General features: G+C 36.9%; 7 protein-coding genes across 7 annotated transcripts; 3 read left to right on the top strand and 4 right to left on the bottom strand.

Moving 5' to 3' along the window:
• The first annotated feature begins 775 nt into the window (after window positions 1–775).
• LOC130501674 (uncharacterized) lies at window positions 776–2,207 on the top strand. The gene is made up of 2 exons (XM_056996503.1): window positions 776–1,808; window positions 1,882–2,207. The coding sequence occupies exons 1-2, from the start codon at window positions 1,438–1,440 to the stop codon at window positions 2,000–2,002; spliced, it is 492 nt and encodes a 163-aa protein (XP_056852483.1). The 5' UTR covers window positions 776–1,437; the 3' UTR covers window positions 2,003–2,207.
• Window positions 2,208–2,448: 241 nt separating this feature from the next.
• On the bottom strand, window positions 2,449–4,189 carry LOC108811942 (40S ribosomal protein S3a). The gene is made up of 7 exons (XM_018584062.2): window positions 4,081–4,189; window positions 3,948–3,995; window positions 3,749–3,854; window positions 3,386–3,523; window positions 3,112–3,297; window positions 2,828–3,028; window positions 2,449–2,720 (listed from the first exon to the last, which is right to left on the bottom strand). The coding sequence occupies exons 1-7, from the start codon at window positions 4,089–4,091 to the stop codon at window positions 2,625–2,627; spliced, it is 786 nt and encodes a 261-aa protein (XP_018439564.1). The 5' UTR covers window positions 4,092–4,189; the 3' UTR covers window positions 2,449–2,624.
• Window positions 4,190–4,637: 448 nt separating this feature from the next.
• LOC108811940 (probable ribose-5-phosphate isomerase 3, chloroplastic) lies at window positions 4,638–5,681 on the bottom strand. The gene has a single exon (XM_018584060.2). It carries the CDS (start codon window positions 5,637–5,639, stop codon window positions 4,809–4,811), a length of 831 nt encoding a protein of 276 aa, XP_018439562.1. The 5' UTR covers window positions 5,640–5,681; the 3' UTR covers window positions 4,638–4,808.
• A 137-nt stretch (window positions 5,682–5,818) lies between these two features.
• On the top strand, window positions 5,819–7,423 carry LOC108811944 (PITH domain-containing protein At3g04780). Its single transcript, XM_018584064.2, has 8 exons — window positions 5,819–5,940; window positions 6,073–6,159; window positions 6,360–6,483; window positions 6,589–6,637; window positions 6,713–6,770; window positions 6,863–6,909; window positions 7,013–7,090; window positions 7,179–7,423. The coding sequence occupies exons 1-8, from the start codon at window positions 5,902–5,904 to the stop codon at window positions 7,225–7,227; spliced, it is 531 nt and encodes a 176-aa protein (XP_018439566.1). The 5' UTR covers window positions 5,819–5,901; the 3' UTR covers window positions 7,228–7,423.
• Window positions 7,424–9,519: 2,096 nt separating this feature from the next.
• LOC108811939 (auxin-responsive protein IAA16) lies at window positions 9,520–11,441 on the top strand. Its single transcript, XM_018584059.2, has 5 exons — window positions 9,520–9,888; window positions 10,436–10,707; window positions 10,789–10,924; window positions 11,018–11,079; window positions 11,166–11,441. Exons 1-5 carry the CDS (start codon window positions 9,686–9,688, stop codon window positions 11,201–11,203), a joined length of 711 nt encoding a protein of 236 aa, XP_018439561.1. The 5' UTR covers window positions 9,520–9,685; the 3' UTR covers window positions 11,204–11,441.
• An 849-nt stretch (window positions 11,442–12,290) lies between these two features.
• On the bottom strand, window positions 12,291–14,880 carry LOC130501678 (uncharacterized). The gene is made up of 10 exons (XM_056996508.1): window positions 14,709–14,880; window positions 14,435–14,497; window positions 14,188–14,358; window positions 13,972–14,103; window positions 13,748–13,887; window positions 13,567–13,653; window positions 13,054–13,494; window positions 12,793–12,963; window positions 12,638–12,717; window positions 12,291–12,539 (listed from the first exon to the last, which is right to left on the bottom strand). The coding sequence occupies exons 1-10, from the start codon at window positions 14,737–14,739 to the stop codon at window positions 12,479–12,481; spliced, it is 1,377 nt and encodes a 458-aa protein (XP_056852488.1). The 5' UTR covers window positions 14,740–14,880; the 3' UTR covers window positions 12,291–12,478.
• Window positions 14,881–15,621: 741 nt separating this feature from the next.
• LOC130501675 (F-box/kelch-repeat protein At3g04660-like) lies at window positions 15,622–16,464 on the bottom strand (the record flags this gene model as incomplete). The annotated part of the gene is made up of 1 exon (XM_056996505.1): window positions 15,622–16,464. A coding segment is annotated over one exon (741 nt), but the record flags the coding sequence as incomplete, so codon positions are not given.
• Window positions 16,465–16,504: the final 40 nt, after the last annotated feature.

Here is a 16,504-nt window from a genome sequence, read left to right as displayed (position 1 = left end):
ATCATTGCTTGGGTTTTGTTTCTTTTGAACTTTTCAGACAATTGTATAGAGAACTTTGTTAAGTCTGTTGTACTTGACTGCAATTCTTGACTTTGAAGAGTCTTTTGCATAGTTTTATGATTATATATCCACCAAAAAAGTGTACAACGTTGCACTCTTGCTTGAGAAAACATCAAAGTTCACTTGGATTGTCAAGTCTCTTTTAGAGCAAGCCAAAGTTACTTTAGTCTTTATACTGTCAATTCAAACTTTTAGATTTGGATACATCAATGGGGTGGAGGGACCCTGACCAGAAAAACTGCAGACAGTCTTAAAGAGAAACTATGAAACTGCTTGCCGTTTGGTTTGATCTCTTTTTGGCTCCTTTTTGTCTGTGAAGAATCTTGAGAAGTTTTAGCGAGAAAAGAGAGAGACATAGATGTGTCCTTCATAATGCCTACCTATTGATTCAACATTTATTTTCTTTTGGGTCTTTGTGGAATCATCACATGTTTGCCTCTCTGTCTAGTTCTGTAATAATAATGCCATGCCAAATGCTATAGCATCAGTTTCCTAGACCTTGCCACTTGGACCCTACTCTGCTTAAATGACCGGAACTCTGTTTGGATAACTTTCTTGGTTTTGTTTTTTTTTTTGCTGTTTACTAAGACCATCTTCATCGCTGGCTTTTAAAGGGTTTATAATCCAGCCTCTTACCAACTTTTGATTAAAAAAATAATATAATTAATTGGAATGTTTAGAGGTGCCTCTTAATTAACAATTTTTAGGGGTGAGTCCTAAACGACGTGGCACGTTGAAACGAAGGCGCTTTCTCTCTCTTTTGTCGGTGAAATCAATGGTTTTTTTTCCTCCTCCCATCTTGATCACTCCATCTTTTCCTAGGAATCTGATCTCGAAGATGATCTTATCAGCTCTTGGTGCTTGTTCTCGTGTAGCTCTGTTTAAATCAGCTGCTGGAACTTTTTTTTTGGGAGTTCACCAATGGAACTCCCGTAATTTTCATTTCTTCCTAGCTACCACAATCATCTTACGGTCTGCGCAACGCAAATAGAGGCTCAGCTTTCTTCTTCTTTTCTTCTCTCCCAAGGTAAATCCTTCACTTTCTTGGATTGTAATTGTGGTTCTTCCCGATGGTTCCTCTCTCGACTTTGTAATCTTAAAAAAATATCGGAAAGAGAAGCGATTTCTTATTTCTAAGGACTGGGTTTTGGTACTCGTTGCTCTAATAATAATATTAATAAAGTTATGCCCTTATGTTGTTTGATTAAATGCCCAAGTGAGATATTACTTCATCACAGCCTTTCTTGAATCCAATATAGGTTTTTTCAACTGCTCTTCTCGTATTTGTGTTAAAAAGTTCAATCTTTTGTCTAAAACCAACTTAGTTCTCTTTTGGGTATGTTGTGATATGATGATGACACAAATTTGGAGCTTTTTATGGCGATGTTCCCTCTTCACCATGAATTCCCCTGTAAAGATCATGCCTTTCAGCATAGAACTTCAACAGGGAATAAAACAGGACAAATGTTTTCCTCTGCAAGGACCTTCCCATGTCCGGCTTTCGACGTGTTGATGAAGGCAGCTGTTACCAGTAGTTGCACTAGTGGTCTGAAACATAGCACAACCGCTCTGGGGAGGGATTGTAGGGTGAAGAAGAGTTATATAAGATCGATCCCTTATTGTCTTGTGGACCAATCTCAGAACAAGGAGATGATCAAAGGAGATGAGTTCGAGGACTTGTTTCAGAAGGCCATTGTAATGACAGGGATTGGTCTCATATTAAGCCATTTTGGTCCTATAGATGATTGGTATGCTTCCAATATTTCATCTTATCAAAAAAAGGTACTGTGTTTTTTGGTTCTAATATGTGAGCCATGACAGGACAAATCTGGGAGCACTTGTAGCTGGGATCGTGTACGGGTACTTCACTTGTCCAGTGCTTCAATTTGGAAAAGGAAGTGAAAGACCAGAAGGGATTGTGACTGTTGGACAGGAAAAATAGAATAGTGGTGATCCATGTAAATCGCTTCTTGTGTTCGTAGTCTTTGTTGCGGTTCTTGTGACTTGTGTTCAGAACAAGGAGATGACCATAAGATGATTTTTTGGGAGTTCTCGTGGTGCTTGTTCTTTTTTGAGAGTTCACCAATGGATACCCAAAAATTTGAAATTCCTTAACTTTTCAAAATTAATTAAAATAATTAAAACAAAATACTAAGAATCACAATTAAGGGTTCACCAATGGAGTTGCTCTAAGTTTTGATATTTGTCACAAGAGAAATACCCTTTTGTAATACTATATTGAAAACAATGTTGTAACAAATGTGTCAACATACTACATGGCATTTTTATTTATGAATTCAGTGAGAACAACTAAAATGACCTGATTAGTAATGACTAGTGTATGTTACCTGAGATAATTTCCTATTAGTGGGTATCTAACTCTCAAACTTTGAGAAAAATCGTTTTGCATAAATTATCCAAAACTCGCAAGTTCATACAAAAAAAAAAGTCATCAATACACCAAAAAGAAACTGGGGAATCAAACGAGTGTGAATAAAAGATACTAAAAAAGTTTTAGCTGAAAAAACGATCTCTCAGTTTTGACATTTCTTCAAAAACCTCTCTTAAGCTCCAATAATCTCAGTAGGTTCCTCGACAGTCTCATCAGCCGGCCTGTCTACCTTCACACCAACATCTTCTGCTGTGTAGTCTCCGTGAACCTACACAGAGATTAAGGAACCACAAGCATTCAATTATATATAATCTTTGATGATATGATTCATCTCAAAAATAAAGACAAGTATTGTTAAGAGTAGTTTCTCTTCACCTCCATGAGCTTTCCAAGGTCGAATTTAGGAGCCTTGAGGATCTTGACTTTACGGATGAAGACGTTCTGAAGAGGGTAGATACCCTGAGTTGCCTTCTCAATATCCTTCCCAATAGATTCGGGAATAAACTTGGCAACAAGCTCCTTGAGGTCACAGGACGAAGCTTCCTTGATCATGATCTCCCTCATCTTGCTGCGGATCTGAGCAACGCACACAAACAAAAGATCAAAGACAGCAACACTAAAAAAGAATTTGATACTAGTTTCAGTGATGAATACAAAACCTGACGGATCTGGCTGGATTGAGCGTAGCAAGTTCTCTTGACTTGGTTAGCACGTCTCTTGGTGAAGGCGATGCAGAAAAGCCTCAGCGTGTAGTTATCGGTGGTCTTGACATCGACATGGGACTCGATCAAAGTCTGCCACTTTTTTACCAAGGACCTGAGCTTGTCGGTTGTGAAGTCCATGCCCTAGGGTTTGAAAAAAAAACAAAGAGGTCAGCATGAAGAGAAGACCTAGAGTTATGAATCAATATTTTCTTAATCAAGTGTGCCTTACCCAGAACTGGGTCAAGATATTCCTTCCCTGGACATCTTCAGCTCTGAGACGGATCTTCCTGTAAGCTTGGTCCTCATCCTTGTTCAGATCAGCAAGAGACACCTCGAAAACTCTGTGTTTCAGACCCTCTGATGCAATCTGGTGTGTTTGAAAAAAAGAATACACAAAACAAGGATCAATCAGTGAGCATACCATAATACACTACAACATCACTAAAACCTCTCAAAGCTATGATTTTGCAATTCTATACACATTTGTCTCAATCAATCTAAGAACCATTAACCATTGCACTAAGTTCCGACAAATCCCTAGCTTAAGTGGTCAACGAGCTTGTAAGAGAAGAGACAAAGCTAAAGTGGTTACCTTGGTGCCCTGAGTTCTGGAAACAAGGGTCTTTCCGACATTTCTCTGAGTGAAGAGAGAGGGAGCCTTGATATCATACCAATCCTTCTTGGAGAAAGGATCAACACTGCCCATCATCATTTCAATTACAAAACAACAAATCAATTAAACAAGACTCAAATTAACTCAAGAGGAGCTGAAAGATTTATAAAATACTTACATCTTCTTCTTGCCTCCCTTTCTTCCCTTAGAGATTCTCTTGTTCTTACTACAATACAGGAAAACTATTAAATCAGTAAATAACACTTGGAGATACGGATGAGCAAGGTAGAAACGGGAGAGTGTATGATTACCCGACGGCCATGGCTGAGGATAGTGGGTGGACGATGCACAGTGAAGAAACTAAGAAGATATAAACCTAATTCTACGGCGCTTAGGGTTTTGAGTTCGGAAGAGAACACAATATTTTGGGCTTTAAATATATTATTAGTTTAGGCCCATATAATTTACTTGCATACCTTGGCCCACTTTGGTGTCCGTTCTATGTTCCGTTAACTCCTCTTTTTGTTCCGTCTTAACTCCTCTTAAACCAATGTTTTCCCTTACTAAAACTTAAAAACTCTGGTTACAAAACAGAAAGCTTTACACAAGAACTTGTATTGATTAACTTGTGGGTTGGTTGTTCCAAGAAAAAGAACAGAAAAAAGATTAACTCATGAATCTACATAGCTCTTACTTTTTCTAGACTATACTAAGATTGATGTCAAAATAAAAAGAGAAGACTATATACTTGTAAGAGCAGGATTGTTTTCAGTCTTATTGCTCTTACAGCTCACAGATTGTAATGAAAAAACGTTGATTGAGAGATTCTTATAAACTCAGTGACTCTTTTACAGAGCTTAGAGAATGATGCTCAATGTTTGTTTCTTATATTTACTTTTATAGTTACAAAATGGATTTGAAAGATAGCGACGTTTTTGACCATCCCCATAGTCATCAACTAACAGATAAAGAACAAGACGGAGAACATAAAACTCAATTTTGGTAAAATATTACAGAGAAAAAACTTTTGAAAAAACTCTCATTTGGTCATAACTTCAACACCATTCTTCCCAGCGATAATAACAGAAGTAGCCATACCAAGAAACAAACCATGCTCCACCACTCCCTCCAACTTCCCAATCTCCCTCCCCGCCGCGAACCCATCCTTCAACGGCTCCTTAAAATACAAATCAATAATATAATTACTATTATCCGTAACATACGCCTCCCCATCTCCACCAACCCTCAGCTTCGCATCACACCCAAACTCCTTAAACAAATCCTTCAACCTAATCAAATTAAACTTCCAACAGAACTGAACAACCTCCACTGGCATCGCTAATCCACTCCCACCCAACCCCGTCACGAGCTTCGTATCATCCGCCACGACTATAAACTTCTCCGCAACGGCTTCCACCATCTTCTCTCTTAAGAGCGCGCCTCCTCGTCCCTTGACGAGATCTAAATTCGGATCCACCTCGTCCGCTCCATCGATGGCGAGGTCGATCCTGGGGTGCGTGTCGAGGGCCACGAGAGGGATGCCTAGGGAGCGGGCCTGCTCCTCGGTTCGTTTCGACGTAGGGATGCCGACGATGTCGTGGAGTTGGCCGGAGGCGAGGAGTTTTCCGATCTGGTCGACGGCGAATGCCGCGGTGGATCCGGTTCCGAGGCCGAGCACCATCCCGGGTTTGATGGCTTCTACCGCTTTCTCCGCCGCGAGTTTTTTCAGATCGTCTTGCGAGAGCGCGACGGATTGGGCCTTGACGGAGAAGGAGACGGAGGTTCTAGGGGAAGAGATTTTGCGTAGGGTGAGAGAAGGAGTACGTAGAGTAAGGTGGTGAGAGGATGAGAGGAAGGATAAGGAAGCCATTGGAGAGAGAGAGGTTTGGGTTTGACTTTTGAGTGGAAGAGGAAGGTCAGTGCAGTTTTTATAGTTGGTACGGGGGTATAATTGGAAATACAGGATTTTAAGCTAATAACCGGCTAACTCAACCAGAGGGTTATGATGCGGCGTCGTTTTAGTTTTGTTTTTTTACTTTCTAAAGAACAGATATAAAAGCTTTTTATTTCCGTCGAACGAAGTCTAATTATATTCTTCCACTTTCTCGATCTTCAGAGAAAAAAAAATCACGATGTCCGCCGAATCAGCCAGCGAGATTCCGAAGGGACAGGTGAAATTAATCGTAGAATAGTTAGGGTTTCTGTCTGTTGAGATTTTAGAGTCTTAGGTTGTTTGTGATGTATTTAATCTTATGGAAGTTTTGATTGGTTGTGTTTTGATTTTTTGTTTTTTGTTTTGTCAGGTTGATCTGTTAGATTTCATTGACTGGTCTGGTGTTCAATGCCTCAACCAAAGCTCAACTCACTCTTTGCCCAACGCTCTCAAGCAGGTAGTTTATTATTAACTAGTTCTCTGTCTCTATTACCAACTTTTTTTTTTGTTCGCGTGAATACTTGTATAAGATGATTTGAGTTAGAAACCGAGTTTTGTATAAATAAATAAAACTATTATAGTTTTGACATTGTTTGATTTTTGCTGCTGTTTTTTTTTATGAGCATGAGATTGATTTAGTTGTTGGTTTTGGTGTAGGGGTATAGAGAAGATGCAGGTTTGAACTTAGAGAGTGATGCTGATGAGCAACTCCTAATCTATATTCCTTTCAACCAAGTTATCAAACTACATTCCTTTGCTATCAAAGGCCCTGAAGACGATGGTAAATGCTTTTTAATATTATTGAATGTGATATAGGTTATTGTGATTTTAGTCCTGCCTTGTTGTTGTTAACTGTGTCGTTGAGATTAAACTTTTGACTTTTCAGGTCCTAAAACAGTAAAGTTTTTCTCAAACAAAGAGCACATGTGCTTCAGGTAATGTGAATGTTATCTTATCGTTATCAAACTCGATGATTTTCAAGTTTATTAACTTAAAACTCTTTAATACAGCAATGTCAATGATTTTCCTCCAAGTGACACCGCTGAACTAACTGAAGAAAACCTCAAGGTAATAAAGACATTTTTGAAATCTAACTTTATTCATATAGTGAATGATCTATCTGTTTTGATTGAGACCTTTCTGTTCAAATCCATTTGCAGGGAAAACCAGTGGTCCTTAAATATGTAAAGTTTCAGAACGTTCGTAGGTAAAGGCTTTTTTTTTATCATGTTCTTTGTTTTATAATACTTACTCAGCAAAATCACAAGGTCGAAGTAACCTAACCTGTTTTATGTATATGTAATTCAAAGCTTGACGATCTTCATTGAAGACAACCAATCAGGTTCTGAGGTCACAAAGGTCCAGAAGATCGCTCTCTACGGTTCAACGTAAGTCTCTCAAAAAAAAACTTTTGTTTACTACCTGAAGAGACTGTTCAGCTTAGGCGCTTAGCTCTTTCTATACCTTTACTTACAGGGTGGAGACTACTGATATGAAGGGTTTGAAAAAGATTGAAGATCACTGAGCAAACCAAAAGGGGTTATAATGATAATATGATTGTTTTCACTTTGGTTTCTAGTCTTCTGTTACTGGTTTCTTTTCTTCTTCACTTACTTTTTCAAGTTTTTAAAAAAAAATGGAATGGACTTAAAACTTTCCATTGTCTATTGTTACCAGTGCGAAACGAATTCTAAGCTGAATAAACATTATTTCCAGTTACATATATTTTCACGTTAAATAAATAGGTCAGAGACTTAACCTAGTGACTGCTCTTGGCATGTTAAGGAGGCGATGTACTAAGTGAAACTACAATCGATGAGTTGGGCATTACTATTTGAGATCATCTCCTCAATGTCTCACCAAATACAAAAAAATTCTTTAATCAACGGCCCATGTAGGCACTAAGGGAGTGAAAAACGTCCACTGTTAAGGGGCCTTAACCTTAAGGCGATCAGGCCTGATCGAAGGCCATATTCATTATCCAATATTCATTCAGGCATTTTTTTCCATTCAGGCATTTTAGTAGGAACACTACACACGTCTGAATTTGTAATGTTATTGGACAGTGAAACACAAGACATGATTTTCAATGGCCCCAGCCAACACGAGGGTGCGTCTCTGTCTTTATAGAGTCCCATTTATTTCCTCGACCTCACATTTATAGAGGGGATGTATACAAGGGATAAATAAACAGTAGCGGTCTTTGTTGATTCGATTTTTCTTATTATATTGTTTATATACAAATATTATATTCTGGTAATGTAGATCGAGATGAATTCGTTGTCAACTTGACATACAATTTATTAGGTCAGATTCTTCCATCGTAATCATACATGGGCATGATGATGTTTAGCAATAAATGATGTTGATTGTTGGACGATCATTGATATTATATTTTTATAATTTGCAAGTGAGACATTTACTTTTTTATTTACGCTAATATTATTGTGCTCGTTCGTAAAATGTTGATTATTTCTACGGGTTCATGCATAGAATAGATGCTCTATAATCACATTGCTTTTAATTTGCTATGTCGTACAACGCTCCACTTAATATACCGTCGAGTTACTCATTTTTAATACATCATTATATATATATTAATCCCAACTTTATATTATATATATACTAATCAACGATCAAAGGAATGTTAATTAACCGCTATTTTCTTTTGAGTTTACACAATCCATAATTTGACAAACAAGACAGGCACATGTGAGAAGTATAGTACGAAAACGCTATGGCAGACAACACTTTCGTTTATTTTACATTTAAGTTTTATATATTTCAATCATTTGTTATATCTAAATAGGTAAAATTTAATGAAAATATTTATCAAACACTGTAAAATAACGAATCCTACAATCAATTGAAAACCTTTGGGAATGGCGGGTCCTACAAGAAGGACACCGAATCCATTGAATCAAAACACATGTTTGAAGCTGACAGCTTTCTATTTATATCCTATATGTGGGTCCCATATCGTCTTAGCTGTCATTTTGTTCCATTTTAATTAATTTCCGACAGAACACTCTTTTGTTAATATTATTGGTTTTATTTTCTTCTGTATTGTAGTTAGAGCTAATTGGGTCAAAAACATAGAAAAGTCAGTTAATTAGTAAAATAGATACTCCCTCCGTTTCACATTAAATGTTGTTCTGGAAAAAAATTTTCGTTTCAAAATAAGTGTCGTTTTAGAATTTTAATACAAAATATATTAATAAGATTCTCCAGTCTATTTTTCTATTGGTTGAAATGTGGTTAGATGTATATGTAATTGTGTTTTTATCTTGGAAATATATAAAATCACATGTTTTATTAATATGTGTACATAAGTTTAGAACGACAAATAAAACGAAACGGAGGAAGTATTAACGTAGATGAAATTCTATACAGCCTTAGTCCTGAAAATTTAAAACTGTTTGATTAAAGTACTAAAACCCATGTTGACCAAAAGTACTAAAAACCAGAGAAATACAATTTCTAGTAGTGATAAAAAGCTAAAATTAACTCGTATTTAACGTTGAATACATAATAATTCTATTACTTGTTTTTTCTTTTGATGGATATATACGGGAGTTTAGTTTCAAAAAAAAAAGATATATACGGGACAAGGAAAAACTGTGCCAACATGGCCTTTGCCGACTAGCTTGGCCGCAATTATTCTGAGAAAAATGACGCCACTCGTGACACCATCTTCTCCCGACAACTACCTTGAAGGTCCAACCAATCCCAGCATTTACGTGGCAGCATCACAACCGTTCAAAACATAATCATTAGCTTGATAATTTCGATATATATTTTATACCACACACGATCCAATATGTATCCCCTCGTAGTTTCAACACATTTCATAATCTTCTCTCTCCCTTCAAACGTTTTAGTTCCAAAAAGAACTAAAACCCTAGAAGCAGAACAATCTTTAGTCTCCAATTCGTTTTCTGGTTACCTAATATAGTACGTGTTGCTAATCCTTATTAAGTAAGATGATTAACTTTGAGGCAACGGAGCTGAGGTTAGGGCTGCCGGGTGAGAATCACGGAGGAGCCATGACTGTGAAGAATAATGGGAAAAGAGGATTTTCTGAGACTGTTGATCTCAAGTTGAACCTTTCATCGACGGCTGTGGATTCAGTTTCCGAAGTTGATTTAGAGAATATGAAGGAGAAGGTCTTAAAACCACCGGCCAAGTAAGAAACTAATTTTAATCTATATTTCTATTTATGTTAATTTACTTTATATATATTGGCGACTCTTTACTTATATGGGTTGAGATAATTAGATTATTTGTGGATAGACTCTGTAAAATTAGATGATACGATCCGGTCATGGTTTAGCTAGAGATGGAAACATAGGCTTTAACACACGCTGAATGAGTAAGCTAATTAGAGTAACATTATGCCAGAAAAAAAGCTCATATGGTTGTGATTTTTCATCTCTTTTCTTTAGTTTTGCTCCATGTTTTCAATAGCTTTGCGAAGGTTTATTTATATTTGATTTGTAAATAACCTTCCCTAGCTAGGATGTGAGTGCATGTTTAGGTTTTTGGTCGGGAAGAATTAAGAAAAATACAAAACATAAGGAATCTTTACTTTATATACTTGAGAAAAAGATAAAAAGTTAAACTGATACTGACGACTAGATCCACCTAGCATCTAACACGTGTGAAGCAACTATATAAAACACATTGATTAATATAACTGAAATTAACAATTTACTAAAATTGTGGAATTTCAGGGCACAAGTTGTGGGATGGCCGCCGGTACGATCTTTCCGGAAGAACGTGATGTCATGCCAAAAGCCAACCACCGGAGATACCATCCAAGCAGAGGAAAAGACTTCCGGAAGCAGCGGAGTTACCTCCTCTGCCTCCGCTTGTGCTACCGCAGCTTACGTGAAGGTTAGCATGGACGGTGCACCGTACCTAAGAAAAATTGATTTGAAACTCTACAAAACTTACCAAGATCTCTCCGACGCCTTAAGCAAAATGTTCAGCTCTTTTACCATAGGTAAATACTATTTAAAACACAATCCACTATAAAATGTCTTCAATTCTTTATTTAATACTATATTGTAAACTTTCTTTACAGGCAATTATGGACCACAGGGAATGAAAGATTTTATGAATGAGAGTAAATTAATCGATCTTTTGAACGGATCAGATTACGTTCCAACTTATGAAGATAAAGATGGAGACTGGATGCTTGTAGGAGATGTACCATGGGAGTGAGTATTAATTAATTTATATTTACATAATTTATTAATTTATGTTGCAGCTATAGACAAATATTAATTACGTTTTGTTTGGGCTATTTTTAGGATGTTTGTTGATTCATGCAAACGCATAAGAATTATGAAGGGGTCAGAAGCAAAAGGACTTGGTTAGTATTCTTAATCCAAAATTTACTATATATACCATAAGATTATGTGCATTTTTGTTTGTTAATCTAGTTTCTATTGATTGCAGCTCCAAGGGCTTTAGAAAAATGCAAGAACAGAAGCTGAGTGATTGCCCCAAAAAGGCAACAAAGACCGGTTAGATCCGGTTGGATATCTCAAACAGAGAAAAGCCAAACCGGCTCGAGTTACCGTTCCGAGCAGAGAGTTTGCGTATAAAATAATATTTTGATGAACTACATTTTTAAATTTAACCCTTTTTTGTTATGTATCATCTTATATAATACATATATAAATATGTATATTTTATTAGGTTGCATCTATATATTTCCGTTTTTGGACAACTTTTGTTTTTGTGCATTATTGTATTGTCTATATGGTATATAAACCCTAAGACATCGAATGTGTTACATTTACGTGATACTAAGACATCATATACCCTAGTGTATTTCATTATTTGTTTTTTTTTCTGCAATATATGCTTTATTTCATTCTGGCCATTTTTATTTATCTTTCTACTGTATATGTTTATTTATTTTAATAAGTTAGATCGTTAAATGACATGAAAAAGTTGATGATCGTAAAAAAAAAAAGTTTCTCCAATTTTTTCGTGTGTATAATTTTGGCTACTACAAGTTACAGTTAGTGTTTACATATCTTCGATCATCCACCCATACATTTTTATAGCAATCAATACAGTAAATTATACGTTGATCTTAAGATTTATTTTTAATTAGTTAATTTCCAAATGAGTACTTAGTTTCTACATTCACCTAATTAATTTATAGTATCATTACAAATTCGTAGAGTAAACACTAACAAATAACCCATTTTCAGTCATATCAATGTTCTTGAATACTGTATTACATTTACTCTAATTTTTGGGTATGTTTTCGTTGAAACATTTATGAAAAAAACATTAAATAGATCAAGGTAATGTGTGACAGTGGAACGGGCCAGAGCATGTGGACAATGTAGACTTGTTGGGGAACAATATTTGCAATGAATTACAAAATAAAATTAACAATGTCTTTAATATATGCATGCTCCATTATTTGATGCTTTACGCTGTCATCCATAATCAATTGTCTCAAACAAACAATAGGTGATGACAACGATGATAGTATTTGTTTAAATCTATTCATGTCATTTCTTGATAAATTTGATCTTACTATTGATTAATACACCAAAAACATGCATTAACTTGTTTGTAAATTTATAACCTTAAACCAAATCCAAGCACAAACAAAACTTTGTTCCTGAAGTTTTTAGCACATTTAAGTTAAAAAAATAGACAACTGCATAAGGAAGAGACCAAGTCACCAAGGTAAGAAGCAAAATCAAAACTTCACAGATACTAAATAGACACATCTCTTGAACATCTTATGATTTGTCTGTAATCTTGTCCTTGCCATGAAACTTCCTTCCGGCATCTACAGCTTCTCTGTACAACAAAGAGAGAGAAACACACACACATAAGTTATAAACTGATAAAAACCGGTTAAAAAGTCAAAACATCATATAAAGGGTTTTCAAACAAACCTGAAAGCATCAATGAGCTCTTTGCTTTCAGGGCTAAGCAACACTCCCTCGTAAAAAGCATTGGCTGCCTCATCAAACCGCTGCAAGATTCATTGATAAAACTCAGTGAAACTATACTCTCTCAACTTTCAAAAACTAAAGGCTTTTTAATTTACCTGTAGCAAACGAAGAGCCGCCCCTTCTCTGAAACAAGCTTTAGGCCAATCAGGTTTTAGTTCTCTGCATGCTTTGGCGTCAGACAAGGCATGCTCAGCTTGTCCTAATCGCAACCAGCAGATGCTTCGGTTTGAGAACAAAGTATGATCCGTAGGGTCAAAATCAATAGCCTTGGTTCCAAAGAAAACGCCACAAAATCACAAAAATTGCACTTAAAAAATAAAGAACTCAGAAAAATAGTTTTAGTGTTGAATGAATACTTGTGTGTAGGCGTCAATGGCCATCTGGTAATCCTTTCTGTGGAAAGCGTCTTGTCCTCTCGCTTTAGCTTCTGCTGCTTTAGCCTTTGCTTCTGGAGAGACCTCAGGAAGGTTGTCTTTCTTGATCCCACTCTCTCCAGATTTGGCCTTCCTTGAGCTCTTGTCCTCTTGTTCTTTGTTTGATTCCGTGTGAGCGAGAACTCCATCTACTGACCAATCTGAAACAGATTCAGGTTTTGTTGTCAAGGGGAAGAGAGTCTCAACAATCTTCCTGTTCTCTCTTAAAGCTGCAACTTCTAATGGTCTGTTGCCTTCCTCGTCTTTCTGATTAGGATCAGCTCCGGCTTTAAGTAAACAGTTGATTAACTCGAGATCTCCAATATCAGCAGCAATGTGCAACGGAGTTGCACCACCAGCAAACACATTAGCCTTGGCACCTGCCTGTAATTAACAATATGAGATGTATAACAACCGAAACTAGACAACACTACGAGTTAGGAACATCTCTCAAACCTTGACCAAGAGCTCTAAGCAAGCCACAGAACCAGCTGCAACTGCAGATAACAGTGGTGTGACATTATCTTCAGTCTCAGCGTTAGGCTGCAAAGTCATTAAAACCAAACAAACTTTAAGGTTTCATTGACCAATACGGTTTAGATGGAAACTAAAACTAAAGATATACACATAAGTTTACATTAGCATTGTGTTGTAACAAGACTTGTACTGCATCTTTCTGGTCATGGCCAGCAGCCCATATCAACGGCGTGCCAGACTCGCTTTGAGAATCAACAGGAACACCTCTAGAAAGCAGTTCCTTCAGCAACTCGATTTCACCTAATGATAAGCAAAACACACAACACTTCATGGCCTGAGAAAGTGAAAGGAAATTAAAACAAAGGAGTAATCAACAAACCAAACCTGTCCCAGCTGCATGATGCAATGCAGTAGCGCCTAGCTCACTAGCGATATTAGGATCCGCTCCGTGGTCTAAAAGATACTTAGCCGTATCAATCTGTCCTTGCCTCGCAGCATGAACAAGTGGAGTATCCCCTGCCAACATCATCACAATCTCATCACACAATCTCACAGATAAACTTTCAAAGCAGTGACAAAACAGAGAAGGAAACAACGAACCAGCTTCATCTTTTGTGTCGGCGTCGAGTTTCAGCTCTTCAAGGAGATATCTGCATATCTCAGTTTGGCCTTCCCTCGCGGCGAAGTGAAGCGCACCACGTTTGTTAGCGTCTTTGACACTCTCCACAGTTTTCTTCAAGCCTTTTCCTTCATCAAGCTGCTTAGCAACATCTGCTTGGAGAAGTTACATCAGAGCCCAAACAGATGAAACATAAGATAAGGGAGTTAATGTGATTAACGAACTCACTCTTAAGGAACTCAAGGTTTCCAGTAATAGCTGCGTTCAGGAACTGCTGAACTTTCTCCCTCGCTGAAGTAACAAATCAAAGAACAAAAATTTAGAGACTTAAAAGACTTATACACTCTTCAATACCAGAACAGAGCCAGTTTAAAAAAGTGAACTTTATTCATCAGATCAATTGAACTAAAGACAAGTATCAAAACCAATCTCTATGCATTCAAAGTTAAGAGATTGATACATCTTTCTAACATATAGAAGAAGGAAGAGAGAGAGAGCAGACCTGCAAGAGCAGTAGAAGCATCAGGAGCCATGTTAGACAACTAAGCTTACTTTTCGGATGGAATAACGAAACTTTGAAGTGGGTTTGTTGTGTCGGAGTTAGTTCTGTTCGTTCGGCGAAACAAGAGTTCGTGTCTGATTATCAGGAGGAATCTGAAGAAGCTCGTAGGCTTTCTAGGTTTTTAAGAAGATTCCAGAGGTGATTTTTTTTTATTTTTTTACTTTCAATAAATTTTGAATTTTACACCCTCGCACTATATTAATTATTACAAAACATACTCCCATTACATTAGTTGTACTAAATACCCCCTGACTGCTTGTTTTGTACTAAATACACCAATCTCTTCTCTGAACGTTCAACGCTAGATGCATAACTGGCTCCAAATTTTTTACTCCGAGTGAAAGCAACGTTAAAATTGTATATCCCACTTGGCATGAGTTACAAGAGCACTTGGAACTCGGTTTCTGTGGCAGTACCAACAAGCATCAACAGTCTGGCTTCAGCCGTTTTCTTTTCTTATATAGATGTATAGCAATATATTATATACGGTTGATAGCTTCTTTATATTGCAAATGAAAATATATTAAATGAGGCTTCCATGGCTGAAAGATGAGATCTGAATCAATGTGGAAACATATAGTCATATACACAGACACAGACACATTATTTTATTTATAACACAAAGCTTAAAAAGCAATAACTTGCTTACTTACTTTGATCATAATCATAAGCATTTCATATATGCATAGTATAAGGAACTTGCTTACTTTTGATCAAATCATAAGCATTCCATAGACTACTAGAGATCTTACTTGCATGGGACATTGGGCCTTGAACAAAAAAAAAAGTGATGAGAAGATTACTTTTATCAACGGGTTAATATCCTTGACAACACAAAAACTATTTCCCCTCTTCAAAATGTAAATAAAATTAAAAAAAAAACAGCCAGGTCCACACATAATTAACTACTATTTGTCCGAGATCTTCAAATGAAAAGCAACACAAGAGGATTAACTTACAATGACAGAAACATAGGACTGTCTACATGATCAAAATATACTTCAAGATAATTATAGGGATCTCCAATACCTTCAACCACAACTTTCTTGGCATTGTTTTCTTTAGGATTGTAACTAATGAAATAGTAGTTAACGCAACTGGGCGTTGAAAACATAAGTTCACCGGTACTAAGTGTACCCCTGAACCTGAAATATCCAATATTAGTTCCAGCTAAATCTCTCCAAGAAGGAACAACGATTGAAACTTTGAACCATTCTTGCTTGCTGGCATCTTCAAGAACCCACAGGTCAAGTGCACCGTCATTATTAATTCCACCCGCTATAGCTAACTTTCCAGTGTAGTTCACTATGCAAGGGTTATCCACAGGTAACTTAATGACGTTAAACTCTTCAGATATCAGATCGAAGCTTATCAAGGCTCCTTCATTTTGTATCCAAGCATAATAGTACAGTATCCCATTTATGCATAGCCCTTTAGTAGGTAAATTAGTACGAGTAGGAGGAAGATGTGGATGCTTACATTCAACCATTCTCCATTTTCGTTGACCTACTCCTAGAGTGTACACTTGATGCTCTTCAGATACAACTCGTGATCCTCGTTCTTGATGAACTCGTAGTACAGTCATGCACAACACTTTGTATACATCATTCACTGGATCATACCCTAGAAAAGATAATACACCTCTTCTATTAGTTTTGACTCTAGGTAACGTGAAGAGCTGCCCGGTGCTAGGTAGTTACCAGGACTTTCAAAATCCATTGGACGGCAGATCAAGC

Source organism: Raphanus sativus, unplaced genomic scaffold (assembly GCF_000801105.2).
Source record: "Raphanus sativus cultivar WK10039 unplaced genomic scaffold, ASM80110v3 Scaffold0252, whole genome shotgun sequence".
NCBI lineage: Eukaryota > Viridiplantae > Streptophyta > Magnoliopsida > Brassicales > Brassicaceae > Raphanus > Raphanus sativus.
Note: the sequence above shows the minus strand (reverse complement) of the source record. Positions and strands in the feature narration are given on the sequence as shown.

What these genes read in the sequence shown, in the direction of transcription:
- LOC130501674 (XM_056996503.1), top strand. Translation starts at nt 1,438, where the DNA reads ATGGCGATGTTCCCTCTTCACCATGAATTCCCCTGTAAAGATCATGCC. An exon ending in TTTGGTCCTATAGATGATTG is followed by an intron (nt 1,809 to 1,881) that starts GTATGCTTCCAA and finishes GAGCCATGACAG; the next exon opens with GACAAATCTGGGAGCACTTG.
- LOC108811942 (XM_018584062.2), bottom strand. An exon ending in AAGGGAGGCAAGAAGAAGAT is followed by an intron (nt 3,855 to 3,947) that starts GTAAGTATTTTA and finishes GATGATGGGCAG; the next exon opens with TGTTGATCCTTTCTCCAAGA. An exon ending in ATATCTTGACCCAGTTCTGG is followed by an intron (nt 3,298 to 3,385) that starts GTAAGGCACACT and finishes TTCAAACCCTAG; the next exon opens with GGCATGGACTTCACAACCGA.
- LOC108811940 (XM_018584060.2), bottom strand. Translation starts at nt 5,639, where the DNA reads ATGGCTTCCTTATCCTTCCTCTCATCCTCTCACCACCTTACTCTACGT.
- LOC108811944 (XM_018584064.2), top strand. Translation starts at nt 5,902, where the DNA reads ATGTCCGCCGAATCAGCCAGCGAGATTCCGAAGGGACAG. An exon ending in TGCCCAACGCTCTCAAGCAG is followed by an intron (nt 6,160 to 6,359) that starts GTAGTTTATTAT and finishes GTTTTGGTGTAG; the next exon opens with GGGTATAGAGAAGATGCAGG. An exon ending in ATCGCTCTCTACGGTTCAAC is followed by an intron (nt 7,091 to 7,178) that starts GTAAGTCTCTCA and finishes CTTTACTTACAG; the next exon opens with GGTGGAGACTACTGATATGA.
- LOC108811939 (XM_018584059.2), top strand. Translation starts at nt 9,686, where the DNA reads ATGATTAACTTTGAGGCAACGGAGCTGAGGTTAGGGCTGCCGGGTGAG. An exon ending in GTCTTAAAACCACCGGCCAA is followed by an intron (nt 9,889 to 10,435) that starts GTAAGAAACTAA and finishes GTGGAATTTCAG; the next exon opens with GGCACAAGTTGTGGGATGGC. An exon ending in GTAGGAGATGTACCATGGGA is followed by an intron (nt 10,925 to 11,017) that starts GTGAGTATTAAT and finishes GGCTATTTTTAG; the next exon opens with GATGTTTGTTGATTCATGCA.
- LOC130501678 (XM_056996508.1), bottom strand. Translation starts at nt 14,739, where the DNA reads ATGGCTCCTGATGCTTCTACTGCTCTTGCAG. An exon ending in TGCTTCTACTGCTCTTGCAG is followed by an intron (nt 14,498 to 14,708) that starts GTCTGCTCTCTC and finishes TTGTTACTTCAG; the next exon opens with CGAGGGAGAAAGTTCAGCAG. An exon ending in GCATCATGCAGCTGGGACAG is followed by an intron (nt 13,888 to 13,971) that starts GTTTGGTTTGTT and finishes GCTTATCATTAG; the next exon opens with GTGAAATCGAGTTGCTGAAG.